Source organism: Uloborus diversus, chromosome 7, assembly GCF_026930045.1.
Source record: "Uloborus diversus isolate 005 chromosome 7, Udiv.v.3.1, whole genome shotgun sequence".
NCBI lineage: Eukaryota > Metazoa > Arthropoda > Arachnida > Araneae > Uloboridae > Uloborus > Uloborus diversus.
Window position 1 is genome coordinate 17640562 of NC_072737.1, and position 16339 is coordinate 17656900.

At 33.3% G+C, this 16339-nt stretch overlaps 1 protein-coding gene across 1 annotated transcript in view; it reads left to right on the forward strand.

Annotated features, from left to right (window-relative positions):
* The window catches only part of LOC129226295 (ATP-dependent RNA helicase TDRD9-like), a 68433-nt gene that overhangs the window by 32538 nt on the left and 19556 nt on the right, over positions 1–16339 (forward strand). The window contains exons 16-20 of the mRNA XM_054860899.1: positions 681–771; positions 2549–2656; positions 3483–3602; positions 6155–6253; positions 15647–15769. Of these exons, the coding sequence (XP_054716874.1) occupies positions 681–771; positions 2549–2656; positions 3483–3602; positions 6155–6253; positions 15647–15769 (541 nt within the window). The remainder of the gene's footprint in view (positions 1–680; positions 772–2548; positions 2657–3482; positions 3603–6154; positions 6254–15646; positions 15770–16339) is intronic.

The window sequence follows — 16339 nt, forward strand, 5'->3', positions numbered from 1 at the left end:
TAGGCTAAAAAAGCGTAGGGTAACAGCACCCGTAACAAACATGCTTAAGACATCGCTATCAGGTTAACCCAATTTTCTGAGCCTTTTAATGTAAGTAGACTTTTAAAACTATTTTTCTCTCATGCGACTACATCTCATTAACGTTTGGCTGCTTCTGGATCCTCTGAATTAGTCAATTCTACGTTTATTTGCTCAATTTCGAAAGACGGTCCCACCCCTCCAGTAACAGACACCAAGAATTCTGATGATACCCAGTGACAGATAGGTTGAGGAAAGGATGAGTAATGACGAAATTCCCCTTTTCTCTTCAAAATGTGCAAAAGGTCTTTAATTTTAGAACTAAAGCCTTATTAAGTTCATATTTACATGAAACACCGGCAGACCTTGTGGTGGCTGTTCATAACCTTCCACCACTGCCTTGTAAATGCCAACTGGCTCTTGAAATTCACTCTGATAATGCTGGATGGTTGCACTGTATTTATTCATGGGCCACAGCAACGTCAGTTACCCACCTAAAATTCTTATTATTTAAATCCAAATTTATGACTGTCTGTTACTGCTGCCCTTACTCAACTGTGAGCATTAATAGATTATTTTAACATTGTAAAAGTTTGTTTCTGTGTTGCTAGAATCTCACCTTCATTTTGATCTCATTAACATGCATTTCTTTTAAATTTTAGGTACACAGTGCAATTGAACCCAACATCAGCTTTGAAAACAGTTCAGTTACCAAGTTTGGATTATGAATGTGTACCTATCTTCATATCTCACGTAAGCACGTCAAAACTATTATGTTTTTTTTGAGCAATCACGATTGCTTATTGTTCTCATTTGACAGTCCTTGACGTTGTGGTTCCTTTTTCAGCTTGGACCAGCAGCACACTGCTCTGGTCCTGAGCACTGTCCCCCGGAATCCACTTCTGCTGGGTGGTGGCGTCCATGTCCCACACATGCATGCTCATACACCCTTGCCTATGCTCGCACGCCTTTACACACATACACAGACCTGCACACACACAACTAGATACACACTAGATACACACATAACCACCCAGGAGCAGGGACATGCTTGGAGGGGGGAGCCATTTCTAGAAACAATAACTGTAATGAGTAGGGTCTTGTCGCAACTCGTGATTGCGAAAAACATAATTTGAATTCAAAGTTTCAGAATTCAAATTAAAGTTGATTGGAGGAAGAGAGTCACAGGTTTTTACTTTCTTCTATATCTAATATATAGAAGAAAGTATTGGATTCGTGCAAATTTTCGAATTTTGACGGATTCGAACGTTTTGAGGTGTGTTGAGTCCTTTTCGACTATTTTTGGAAAATGTCTGTCTGTGTGTATGTGTGTGTGTGTGTGTGTGTGTGTGTCACCTCTGTGTGTGACCAGTTTTTTGTGGCCGCTCTACAGCAAAAACTACTGCATGAAATCGAACGAAATTTGGTACACATATGTGCCCCTATGTGAACTTGTGCCCGTTGGTTTTTGGCGCGAATTCCTCCAAGGGGGGTGGAGCAATGGGACGTTTTTTGAGTTACGCGTGCTTGCTATTTCTCAGGAAATAACTGTCGGAATCAAACAAAATTTGGTCCATATGTTGCCATTAACAGGAACAGGTGCTGATTCAATTTTGGTGTCAATAACTCCAACGGGGGTTGAGCTATAGAACGTTTTTTTGTCGTCAATTGTGACTGCTGTATCTCAAGAAATGATGAACGGAATGAAAGAAAAATTTATCGGCAAGTAGCCCTTGGTGGGTATAAGAGCTGATTTTATTTTGGTGTCAACAGCTAAAAAGGGGGTAGCGCAATCGCCCGTTCTTTTTTTCCATTGTGAGTACCCTATCTCAAGAAGTAATGCTACGTTCTGATTGAAATTTGGAATATATGTGAATCCATACGTAAACAGGCTTTGGTTCAATTTTGACGCCAATCGCTCCAAGAGGTGTTGATTTTTTTTTTGCGAATAAAAATAGCTTTATTAATGCAACAATAAGAAAGATAAATCGTAATAGATTGTCGTCTGCATATTTCTCATGATTTTAATTGTATGGAAATGATCGGAAATATTATCTCAATGATTTAAAATTTTTAACTGTTGCCATCTTATGTTTGTTAACAAATAAAATATTTGTAATTAATTCAAGCAAGGCTTTTAAAATAACTTTCAATTTTTGCTCTTTGCTTTTGCAATAATTCAGACATTGAGATGGTCGTCAAGTTTTTGCATGTATCATTTTGTTTTTGTTGGGAATATTGCTTCCTCGTCAAGCATGGGGAGGGATCAGAAAAAAAAAAGAAAAATATAGAAGAAAGTTTTGTAATGGACACAACATACTAGTTTATTTTTCAAATCATTTGTTGACTAAACTGTAAGTTTTGTATGGTCCATTATCTGGATGTTAATGAAGTATTTTTAAGTTATGCCAGTTACTTATCAAGCTTTCAATGTCAACTGCTCAGATTTTATTCCATTTTTAGTTGCATATATGATTTTATTTAAAGATTCTCAACTTGAATTCTTTTCATTTTCTCCCTTCTCTTTCAGTTCAACAATTGTAGCCATTTTTGGGCTCGATATCTCAGTGGACAGATTGGCAATTCCTTAAGATTTTTAGAGACAACTGTCAATTTTAATCAAGGAAAAAATTTAAAAGTAGGTACTAAAATGCTGTTTGATGTATTCTTGACTCTTTTATATAGGTTTTACTCCAAAATACATGTATTTCAAGTTTACCAAAGTTGTGGTCAAGTCAACATTACGGAACTACACTTGGTCATAGTCTTGTTTGTTTTTTTTCTGTAAATAATTAGTTCTCTATAAATAAGAATCTATATTACATTATTTATGTGTTCTAATTTTTTATACTCTAAAAATTGAACATGTGTTTTAATTGTTAAGTGAAGAGTTACATATTTTGTGAAGAATTTGTAGCCTATCAGACTCAAAATGGACTGCATTTTTTAGTAGTAGCATTTGCTTGAATCAAATGCTTTCTTTTTTTATGTATTGTGCATTTTTTGAATGATTTTAATAATTATTTTAATTATCAATGAAAAAACATTATTAATACTTTGTTTTCTAATATTTGTAGACTTGTTTTAATTGCATTAAAACAGCTGTCAACCAAGTTGAGCTTCTAAGTGTGCAACACACCCGAAAAATACAATATGAGACAGCAATTTCAGAATCCCAAAATCCGGAAAATCCGAAACCCGGAAATTTTTTCCTTAAATATTTTTTTTAAAAAACTTTTTTCACTTTTCTTTTTCAGATTTAAAAGTTCAAAATTGTTAACGCTCGACAATTACTTATTATAAACGCATAACTTTCAGTTTCAGACCACTATACAAAAGCGAGGCAGGTTGTGGTATAAATATAGGGGGAAAATGAAAAAATTGATATATTGCTGAATCATCTCTTTCTAATGTTGTAGTGTGTTTAGTTTTACATTAATGTACTTGTATCATTGTTCTTGCAGCCATTGAGCAAAAGGGCCGAAGTGAATATGCTATGCCTGGCTCCCTATTCTGAAAATAGGAATGGGCCTACACTGTATTACAGAGCTCAAGTACAAGATGTGAAGAATAATATTGTTAAGGTGAGTGTTTGAAATTTGCTGCATTAATATATTCTATACAAATATGAATTTTTGTTGTTATCAAGAGTTCTTACTGAAGTCATGCATTTTCAGTTTATTGACTTGTTTTTACGCACGTTGTACACTTTATTTTAGCAATTTGATCCAATCTGTACAACAAAGGTATTCATATGTGCATAAATTATTCATATAGTATGCTAATTTTATTGGGATTCTAAAAGAATATGTTCTATTGGAAGTGCTGTAGTTAGGTAGATGCCGTGTTTGGCCAAACAATGGGAATTTAAGTTACTTATGCCAACTTGAATAAAAAAAGAGACATTTATGTGTTAAAATCAACTTGTTTAAACCACTTAATTTGTATCATAATAAACCTAATATTTTATGTAATGCTGTCCCTCCCCCTGCATGTACAGGTTTAAATATTGGCAATTTAGCTTATTATTGAAATCAAGTGAAGTTCTCAGTTTATGTAGGGTTGAATTCTATTTCAGCAAATTTTCAAGGTATATACTCAATACACATTATAAAAACATTTACATATGTATAAATTCATCTATATATATAAAAATGGATGTTGGTAAATGTTGTGACTGTCAGGGCCGGATTTAGGGGAGTGCAGGCATGGCTACTGCCCCGGGGCCTCCACAACAAAGGGGCCCCCACAATAAAATTTTATAAAATATCCAAATTTTACGTTTTTTCTCCCCTATAAATTATAATAATAATGTAGAAAAATAAATAACAGTAACTTCAGGATGTATTTACTGTGTGTGTTCCCTAAGATATCAGAAATTATCCGGCAGATTTGGCTGAAACTATCACCGTTTGTTTTTTTTAGTATTGGGCAGGTTTATAGACCAGTTAAAAACATCCGATTGATGGTTTCTTTTTTATTCCAATTTTAAGTCCCAATTTTCACATAAATGCCCCAATATAGGGATGAAAAAATACTTGCACGTATTAACATTATGTGCCCATCGAAAGCGCTGATTTTTCTGCTGAGGATGGCATCTGTTAGAAAGTTCTAAGTTGTGTAAAAAATTAGTCATAAGCTTTTTTAGTTCCATGTTCGAAGGCTTTCATCAACCGAATTCATTATTTAGTGCATCAACTGAACTCCCAGTGGATATCTAGCATTGTTATTTTGTTGAATATTTTTGCGTTTCTTCTGACTGTTCGAGGCTTTTCTCAACTCAAATCTTAAAGAAACGTTTTCCCACAAGATTGGCAAATGGATTTGGCTGATTATTTTCCATTTAAATGGAAATTTAATGTAATTAATGTTTTTTTTAATTATTTGTGCTGATGGGACACTTTCTCATTACCAATCTACCAGCAGAAATCTCACCAAAATTTTTGCAGAAAGGTTTCAGTAGTTGATGCATTTGGCAGTTTCTTCAACTGTCGCTGTTTTTGAAGCCAAAGACTTTGTAATAACGTTTCTCAGCTTCTCAGTGTTCACCATGTAAACAAAATATCTCCATTAAAAGGATCTTTGAAACTTTTTTTTGGAATGTAAAATAACCCATCAACTAAATTAGGCAAATCCATAAACAGCACAAAACTTCCATTAATTTTTCTTTTCGCACAATTTCAAACAATCGTCAAATTTTACTACTTATTTTGGAAACATTTCAGATAAACTGTTTAGTTCAATTTTAAGGTGACCAAAAGTATCTCAGCATCTGGCGATAATATCTCTGTAACGAAAATTAGTAACATATCGTTTTACAAAGTAAGGGGGAGGGGGAGCATTATCCGAGGTATCCCAAAACGATTCCGCAAAGAACCCACAATAGTTGAAATTTCCCAAAATAAGTAAAGCAAATATAAGGGATTACGGTCGGCTACATTTTTTAAACAGTTCGTACTTCGATAGACGTACCTAGAAGGTACGGTGCTACATATTAAAAATAAATAAATAAGTATTAACTGATAAATCTTTTTAAACATGTGAAGTTTCGTAATTCAGAAATTCTTCAAATTTGTATATGCTTTAATTTTGTGCTTTGTTTTCTAAATGAATACTATTTTGCTCTTTATACTTATTGCTATTTTAGTTTTATGAGTAAGGAAGAAACTTGATTTTTTAATCTTGTAAAAAAAGGTGTGTTTTGAATTCTTTCACTTAAAACAGAAAACAAATGCAAGTAACTATTGTTTCTCATAATTATTACTGACCCAGGCAACGCCAGGTATTTTTGCTAGTTGTTTCTAAAAACCGAGAAGCCGGTTCATAAAAGCAGCCACTTTCTAAAATTAAATGTCCTCAAAATGAATGTGATTTTAATAAGCGATGGGCACTATAGCTCATATTTAAAAGAGTTGCATGTGTGCGATAGTTATTTTTCTCCAGAAGCAGTTTTTATTTTGAATGGGGCGAGTAGTTTTAAGAAGGCTGTTGACCATCCTTGAGGATGGTTAAATTCATTTGAAACAGGGTTCATAAGAAATTATGGGTAATTTCTTAGAAATAGGACCATAGCCTATTCATAGTCACCCCTTTTGTATTTTGTGTTTGTATTTATTTCATAAAAGTCTTTTTTTAGGTATTTTTTGTTGATTATGGTAACATGGAGAAGGTGGATGAAAAAGACCTGAGAGAAATTGATGAAAATATTCCTGATTTGTTAAACACACCAGCTTTGGTAAGTAAGCTTGATTATACTATCTGTTTGAATTGAGGACTGTATTTATTTGTTCAGGGTCTACTAGCACCATTTATGATTAAACATAATTGGAATTGGTGAGAATGTGTTGTTATTTACGGATCGGGTCTGCCACTCACCCATCTTGAGACAGAAAATCTCCCTTTGACCTTATTTTGACCTTCTCCACACAGAACTTTCAGTCTTACAAATTGTAGTTATTTACTTTTTTGTGTGTGGGAGGAGAGAGGCTCCCAAAGTTTTTGTAAAGTAAAATGTAAATTAACAGATATCAACACATCTTTTAAGTTGTAAAAATATATTATTCTTGAATGCAAAAATATTAAGTAAACATAATTTATGCAGATGATTAATTATTTAAGCTTTGTACATTATTAGACTATAAAGCTCAGGATAATTATAATAGTCTAAATTATTCTGTTATATTTCCATTTAGTTAGTTTGGAATTTTGAAACTTAATGAACTTATTATTTAGAAATGAGTTGTTTATTTGATCAATTAAAATGTACACTTACTTGTAGAGATGCCTCAATTACCATACCATATTTTGCCGAACTGAATATTCGGTTACAATTTGAGCGAAATATATGGCCACTAATATATACCAATTTAATATAGAAAATATTAATCTATTTTGAGAAATGTAACTTCATTTCCATTTAACATGTAAATTTATCTGCATTAAGTATAATTATTAATCTAAAATAAATCATTCCAAAAGCAAATCCAAATTAATATTGTAAATAACTGATTTGTTTTATGTTTATCTGCAACTCAGCATAAATGGATAATTACTTTCTTTCCTGATATATGATTTGATAACTGATAATCATCACGGCAACATAAAAAATTTTTTTGAATGTGATAAAAACTAATGAGTAACAATTTGAATTATTTTTGTACTCTGGTACTATATTGTAACTTTCATTCATTGTTTTAAAAAAATTGTTTGTTTACCATTATCATACATTTAAATTTATTTACGATCACTGAATATTAAAATAGTCAGCCGACCCGGATGTTCGGATTGTCTGACGAATATGCAGTATGCAGAATACTAACGAAATATTTGGTGCATCGATTTTTTATTGGTGCATTAATTGCAAACAATTGGCCAAAAATCTTTATATTTGTAAAATAAATCTACACGGGGTTGGCAAAAACCCAGGTTTTTTAAAAAAGCCCATGGGATTTTTTAAAGAAATTGAGTTTTTTTGTCTTTTTTTAGGGAAAATGTGGGGTACTTGTGAAATATTGTATCGTAAGTATATAGACAAAGTGCAAAAATTATCTTGGGGTAAAAAAAGCTGGAAAACTAGTTAAAACTCAGGGTTTTCTGAAAAGTATAAAAGACGATGAAACCCAAGAATAGTGAAGTTTCAGAGTTTTTAGTTTCCATGATTACCAATAGTTACAAGGCAAGTTACTTCTCGAGTGATAAAATCTATTGTTCGCTTTATTAAATTATTAAATTATTATTTTTTGCACTTTACTTTATTGTATTTCATTTTGTTATGCAAAACTACTGTGGAACCTCAAGTAGTTTAAATCCCTTTTTACTGAATTCCAGCTTAATCAAGACATTTCTTTGAATTTTATGTTGCCTGTTTTTCTATTTCTGTGTTCAGAGTAAGAAATATTAAACTTTTTCGTAAAATAATAAAAATACTGTACATCCTATTCTGTTTTCTATCTGACTGTTTGTAAAACCTGTGAATTTCTAAAAAATATACCATGTTTATTCGAGATATGTGACGTGTTGGTTTGCAGAAAATAATTCACTGAAAGCCTTTTAGCTGGAGTAGTTTCCTCTGTACACTCTACAAATATTGAAAAAATCAGACGTGACAGGACTTAAGTCAAGATAATTTGATTTATTTATTGACCAGTTAAAGAAAAAAGTTAAATATATTTATTTAAAATCTTTGAAGTACTTTTTTAATGCGTTAAAAGTTAAAAAATACCTATTAAAGTTCAAAATTCATTTTTTTCCCATCGTTTGTGGTGAAGAACAAATAAAAAAGAAATTTAAATTATGAATGTATTTAAATTTATTAATTTTTTAAAAAACTTCTCAGAAATTAAAAAAAAACTCCAAAAGTGGGCTAAATAATGGGTTTTTTCAAAAAAAAACCCATTGAGTCCAACCCAATTGGGTCCAATCCGGCCAACCCTGAATCTACAGTGAAACTTGTGTAAGTTGACCACTTGCGGTGCACCACTTTGGTGGTCAACTTATGAGCAGTGGCGTAGCTACACTGTCTGCCGCCCGGGGCGGTTCCTCAATTTGCCGCCCTTTTGATGGGAAATAGCATTAAAGAGACAAAAGTATTTAAAATAATAATAAGTTTTTAACAAAGAAGAATTTTTTTTTTTCATATTTTTCTTGCCAAAGAAAAAGAAAAGAAATTCAGAGAACCCCACCGAAAAACTCCAAAAGTTAAGTCAAAATCGGAATTTTAGACAATTTTTGACAATAGGGAAGTTTTTGATTTTTCAATTTTATTTTTATATGATAGAGTAACATGTATGAACATCATAGGTGAAAAAATTTTTGCGATACGATAAGTAGTTTTTTTTTAAATTAATTTTTAAAGTTCAAGCCCTTGTGACGTCAAATGGCATAGGAAGTGACGTCATGCGCTCTTCCAATAGGAGAGAAACGCTTGCGAACCGGTTCCCATGTCATGGGAGAAACTGAAGAACGTGCTTTTGACTTCGAAGACGAAACGTAAAAGGCTTATCTCCTCGCGTTTCTGGAAGATTAAACCTCTCATCCTCTCGTAAATATTCGAAAATCATCATTGATATTACTTGAGGAAGATTATTTAGATTGTGCTTTAACGAATCCGACCTCCATAGTATGTTCAAAAGGATTATTGAATTTCTAAAAAATAAAAATGTCAGCGCGCTCAAAATGTCCCTAGCGAAAACAAGGGATCTTCGGCGGAAGGCTGCCCATTAGCGCCATGTGACGTAGGCTCGTGACGTTTCAGAAGAGCGCACTTTTGCGCGTGGATTTTTAAAAATTCATTAAAAATCAACCACGGTGTTCTAAAATTCGGCGATGGTGAATTTTTTAGTTTTGAGGGTCAATTAACAATATCCAATAGCCATAATATGAACATTTAATAGGTTGCAACTTCCCTATTGTCTCATATACACATTTTAGACTATCTTTAATCACGTTACAGGATGGGCTTGACTGCCCTCAAGAAATTGTTGGTATTGAAGTTTCAAAAACTTGATATTAGGATCAATGATGAGATGTGAACGGATGGGGTGAGCATTGTTCCTTGGAAATGTTTCAAGACACAAGGCTTAAAACTGCACTTTTGGGCTGTTTGGTGACGTTGAGGGATAGGAAAGTTTTGTTGCTCTTCCCGAAAATTGTGACATTTATTGAAGGTTTAACAGCGCAGTTTTAAGCTGCCTTTAGTGGGTCAGAATGCTTCGGCCTCCAAATACAAAGCTATCTTTGGCAACATTAGACAGCAAAGGGGGAGGAGGGGGGTGAAAATGGAATAACCAAAAAACATTGGTTTAGTCTATGTTTTGCAAAGATAAGGTAGAAAGGGATGGGTAAGTGGATTTCCTCCAAAAGTTCTTCAAAATCAAAGTCCTGAATATGCACTTTAAGTTTTGTGACAGTAGGAAGGAACGTAAAGATCAGAAATTTTCCTAATTTAAAGTTTTAGAAATCCAAATTTAAGGTCTCTTTGATTTCTCAAAGGTATTGGATCTGTGCTTGAGCGAATCACTTAATGTTGACAAACTCAGTGCATCACTTAATGGTGACCCGACATCACTTATCATGTATAAAAGCATCACTTAATGGTGACCCAAAGACCCCAAGTAACGTGACTCAACGACGAATGTTTGGCAGGTTTTGTGTGAAACAAACAAGAGAACCCTGTTTCCTTCCAATGCTTTGCTTTAAAACCTATCACGTGACTTGAGACCTCAAATTCACGAATGAAAGTCTTCACTCCCTCCATTTTATCTCTTCTCAAAGCTTACCCCCTCCCATTCTGTAGATCTAGTACTGCTACATTACGAAGTTTGAATGATTTTGTTTTTCATTGATAGGGGACGATAAGATAAAGAGACCCTTTACACTTCATTAACCATACTGTGATTCATGGGGAGAAAAAGTTGTGCATCAAAAATCAAACAATGATGCTGAGATGTCCTCTAGAAAAACACACTAGTATCAGAGTAACTTTAAATACACAACAACAAATACAAATGTGACGACCAGCAACAGGCTCTGGGCCCAGCTAGACTGGTCCTAGTCAATTTACAATCCCCAGTGAAGATCAATGGCCCTCTTAAAACTATCGACTCCCTTGCTCATCACCACCTCTTCCGGTAAGCTGTTCCGAGGTTCCGCTACCCTGCTAAAATAATCATTTTTCCTAACATCCGTGTTAGCCTGAGATTAAAATAGCTTAAAACAATGACCCCTTGTCCTGTTTTCAGTGCTAAACTTCAGCCCCGTAACATCTTTCATTTTAATGAATTTAAACAACTGAATCATGTCCCCTCGGTCGCTTCTTTGCTCAAGACAGTACATTTTTAGCCTTCTAAGCCTGGAATCATAGTCTAAGTGAGAAAGTCCATTTATTAGCCTTGTAGCCCGCCTTTGAACCCTTTCCAATACATTAATGTCTTTCTCAAGATAAAGAGACCAAAACTGAACAGCATACTCCAAATGAGGTCTTACCAAACTTCTATATAAGGGCAGAAGAATTTCTTTAGATTTGTTTGAAATAGATCTATAGATAAACCCAAGCATCTATTGGCCTTGTTACTAATGTAACAAGGTACCTAACTTTGTAATAGGGTAATTTTATTATCATAGTCAGACCAAAACCTTGCAATTGAAAGACTTTTTTTTTTTTTTGCCTCCAGTACTAGATAAAAAGCATGATTTCCTCATTGAGAAAATGTGTTGAATTTTTTTGCATCAAAAGTGTGAAAGTACTGCCTGGGGCAGACCGCCCCCTCCGCTCCTCCCTAGCTACGCCACTGCTGATGAGGGTGGTCAACTTTACAGGTTTTACTATACTTCTATATCATCGTTTTAGTAGAAATGTGCAATACCATTCTGTTGGTTATGAAAAGTTGGGGGAAATAAAAAAGAGATAAAAGTTAGATTACTAAAATTTTTTGAAGAGTAGGGTACCTTTTTATAACCATCACGTACTGTTATGAAGTTATTGAAGTTAGTAAGCAGTTAATTATTAACTACTTTTAAACTTTGTCTGTGTTTCCAACTTCCTATCTCACCCAGTTCATTGCTCTATTTTAGCTGGATTTTAAACTTTAGCTGCTTACTGCAGGCATTGCTAAGAAGAGATAGTGATTAACTAAACAAAATTAATTTGTATTTGTAAAGGCTTTGAATACAAAGCCAGAAAAAGATAACTTGATCCTCATAAATAATTTTTGGTTATGATTATTTTCTAAATATTGTCAAGTTTTCTACCTATCTATTGATATATATGCATATAAATATATTTATGAATGATTTTGTGTGGGTGCATGTATATATAGTCCTTATAAAAACCCACAGTTTACATTAGATCTTTGCAAAATTCGGTGCAGAGGTCATTTGATTCTCAGGAATTTACATAGGTTTTTTTTTGCCTTCCTTATGGAAGCGCAAACCCTCCCGTAGGAATGAATGTCCTTATGCAATTCCATTTTACATTGGGTCTTTACCAAAAGTGGGGTTTTTAGTCACAAAATTCATGAAATGGAATTTTAAGCCTATTAATAACAATGACTGAGTTTTTGGAGTTGTTAAAAAATCTAAATAGGTTAAATTTTGAGTCATAAAATTGGTCTTTTGTACACATTGACGGAAAATGTTAACCCCCCCCCCCCCCTCCTTTTATTTAAGCCTGACTGTGTAACATGCGTCACAAGACACAACATTTTTGAGGTAGTGCGTACTGCGCCGAACAACACGACTAGCAGTCAAATAACCAGGGTTGGCCAGATTGGACCCAATTGGGTTGGACCCAATGGGTTTTTTTGAAAAAACCCGTTTAAAAAACCCATTATTTAGCCCACTTTTGGGTTTTTTAAATTTTTTGAGAAGTTTTTTAAAAAAGTAATTAATTTAAATACTTTTACAATTTAAACTTCTATTTTATTTGTTCTTCACCACAGACAATGGACATAAAAAATGAATTTTGAACTTTAATAGTATTTCTTAACTCTTAACGGCATTAAAAATACTTCAAAGATTTAAAAAATATATATTTAACTTTTATCTTTAACTGGTCAATAAATAACTCAAATTATCTTGACTAAGTCCTGTCACGTCTGGTTTTCTCAATATTTGTAGGTTGTACAGAGAAAACTACTCTAGCTAAAAGGCTTTCATGTGAATTATTTTCTCCAACCCGACACGTCACAAATTTCGAATTAACAAGTTATATTTTTTTTAGAAATTAACAGGTTTTACAAATGGTCGGACAGAAAACAGAATAGGATGTACAGTATTTTCATTATCTTACAAAAAAGTTTAATATTTCTTAATCTGTACACAGAAATAGAAAAACAGGCAACCTAAAATTTAAAGAAATGTCTTGATTAAGCTGGAATTCAGTAAATAGGGATTTAAACTACTTGAGGTTCTACAGTAGTTTTGCATAAAAAAATGAAATACAATGAAGTAAAATGCAAAAAAAAAAATAGTAGTAATTAAAAACGAACAATAGATTTTATCACTCGAGAAGTAATTTTGCCTTAACTGTTGGTAATCATGGAAACTAAAAAATCTGAAACTTCACCATTCTTGGGTTTCGTCGTCTTTCATACTCTTCTTCAGAAAACGCTGAATTTTTAACTAGTTTTCCAGCTTTTTTTACTCCAAGACAATTCTTGTGCTTTGTTCATATACTTACGCTACAATATGCTACAAGTACCCTACATTTTCCCTAAAAAAAGACAAAAAAACCCCACATTTCTTTTAAAAAACCCAGCTTTAGTTGGGTTTTTTTGGGTTTTATTTAAAAAAACCCAAAAAAACCCTGGGTCCATGGGCTTTTTTTAAAAAACCCGGGTTTTTGCCAACCCTGCAAATAACTGACTGAGTTCAAAACTCACCCCAGTAAGGGCTTGAACAAATTTTTTCCTAAAATACATTTTTTTAAACATTACTGAAAGAATTCTTTAGCCTCAAAACAAATTTGAAATTTAATTTGTAAGTTTGCCATGAAAGTTTCTTTCCCACTTTCTATTTCCTCATTTGATCCCAGTTTGATTTTAGCTAATCGAATTTGTGTGCTATGTGTTTTATCTTCTTACACACACCAAACATATCTACCTGTTTTTTTTTTTTTTTTTTTTTTGTGAGTGTGTATGTTACGTAATCATACATATGGTTATTAGACTTCTAACAATTACATATTAAAAATCCCTTAAAAAGTTAATATTAGCATGTGTAGCAACATTCAGTATTTAACCTTCTAAGTTTCCCCATCTGCAAGCGATCTTGATATCTCAAGAAACCTGGACCCAATGCCCTTATTAGCTTTGGGGTGTAAGAAATCTATTAGCAAGATATTAATTTCACTTGTGGTTACATTTCATAACTTAAAGTGATGCACGGACAAAGAGATTCAATGTAACCTGGAAATGCATGTAGAGAGTATTTCTTGAAACATGTGCTATAAGTGGTTGTGTGCTCATAAATTGCATCCACGCAAATGTCACTTCATAACAGGGTTGGCAAGTTTCTGCCGAGGTGGTTAAAACCACTGGTAGAAACCGGTTAAAACCGGCATGGCAAAAACCCCTTTCTGCCACATTTGTGGCAGAAACTGGCAAAAACTCAAAAAATGACATAAAAGAAATCTTTGATACCCAATAGGAATTTAGCACAGGAAAATAATGAAATGTTAGCCAAAGCACAATTTAATTACAATGTCGTTAAAAATCAAAAATTATGTTTTTTGCCCTCTGCAAATGTCTCTAAGAAAAGGTGAATGGAAAATATAAATGATTTCTTAATTTAATATGAATGGAGGAGAAATAACAGAATACTCTCGCAATAGAAGAACTAGATGGCAATGCCATCAAGGATACAGCAAAGATTCATGAAACTTTCATCAATTGTATATATTTTTTAAAGAAAATGATCTACTATTTAGTAACTGGGGTGGTTTTAAAATTTGACTGGAAAAATAAGTTGGGAAATAGGGTCAATTTGTTTTGTAAAGCTGTGATATTAGGTATAAAATCGAGGTTACTATCGGCAAGTAAAATTCTGGCATTTTCTTCTTGAGCAAATGATAATTTTAATCCAATGACACGTATAAGCTAGCAAGTAACAACCAGTAACTGCCTGTTTAAATCTGTATGTCACTTCTTTTTCTTAAGTGCCCTTAAGATTCTCGTCCTTTAGATTAATACAAATGTTACAAGCATCTGCAGTTAAACTGTTCTCTTTCTGATCAAACTAAATCAAGGGCAATGAGTTTTTATTTTTTATAATGATGAAATAGAATTACATTTTTTAGTTTACTTAAACAAATAACATTTTGTAATTACTTTAATTAATAAAGATGCTTTTTAGTTTTTGCCAGTTTCTGCCGGTTTTTACCGGTTATAACCAGTTTCTGCCGGCAGAAAGCCAACCCTGCTTCATAATAATATGATTTATTAATGCTGGTAAAATCCTGCTATATATGTACAGTTGGCTCTCTGTTTAACAACACTCTATTTAACGACTTTCTCTATTTAAAGACATCTTTTCACGGTTCCAGATGCTCCACTGTAGATTTAGAAGCATTCTACTTAAGGACAATTTTTCGTGATCCCTTGAAAGTCGTTAAATAGAGAGCCAACTGTAATAGCAAATGATCGAGTTATGCTCCTGGCGTCATCAACAATAAACTCACTTCACAACATGAAAATTTGATAATATTTGTTGGTAATGTTTAACATGCAGGGAAATTCTTTATTTTGACGAGGCTGAATTGGACCCAGTATCTTAACTGTTACTGGTTAGACTCAATTCAGGGGAATGAAGAAACGAAAAAGGGGTCGACAACGAACGCTATCCACTGGAGTTTTAGGGTTCATCCACTGGAGTTTAGATTAAAATTTGAACGATCAAAATATCACAAAACAGGCGATTGCTTCGTTCAAATGTTGAAGCAATTTTCACCCGTTATACCCTGACGGGTGATTTTCTAGTATAAAAAGAAAGTTGAAGGTAAGACAGGAATAGAAAGTTGCTCTGATATTTTAATAGTGATGAACAGTTGTATTATAAATTAGTTTTGTTTTGTGTATTCTGTGCACTTCATTATTAAAGTGTTTTTAATCTTTTACTTTTTCTCCCTTTTTAGGCTTTTGAATGCTTTCTGTCAGAAGTGAAGCCATCTTCTTTACTGGATCCTTCTGGAAACTGGTGCCAAGAAGCAAATATGTGGTTTAAAAATCAGATCAATGGTGCTAGATTGCATGCAAAGGTTTGTATAAATACTTTTCATAGATGTCATTGCTAGGTTCTTTTTTTTTCTTTCTTTTTTCAAATTATTGAGCACACATTTCTACTCCCCTCATTTGTAATTTTTAATGCTGGCTGCATATATCCCTATAATTGCATTTTTCAATGGGAGGAGAGTATCAAAAGCTCAGAAAAAATACTGTTACTTTTCCAATGCAATGGGGTTATTTCGAAAATTTTAAAAGTATGTTTTTCTGAAAGAGCATGCTTAAAAACATAGGAACTGATCATTTTTTTGATAAATTTGTTTATGTTTAATATTTAAAAAAAAAATTACTTAAATCGGAGTGCTTTTATTGTTCACGGTTTCTGCTGATGACATCACAAATGATGAAATGCCATTCACAGTGCAAACTATTTAATTTGCATCTTTACTCACGTGGCAATGATAGGGTTGATAGCAAGCGCAGAGCGCAATTTTAATTCGCTTCTTTATTATCATAATGTGAAAACGTAGTAGAAAGATGCGGCAAAAAGTGCATCATTTGTGAAGTCATCGAGACTGTAGGGCTGAAGGAAGCATTTCAGACCT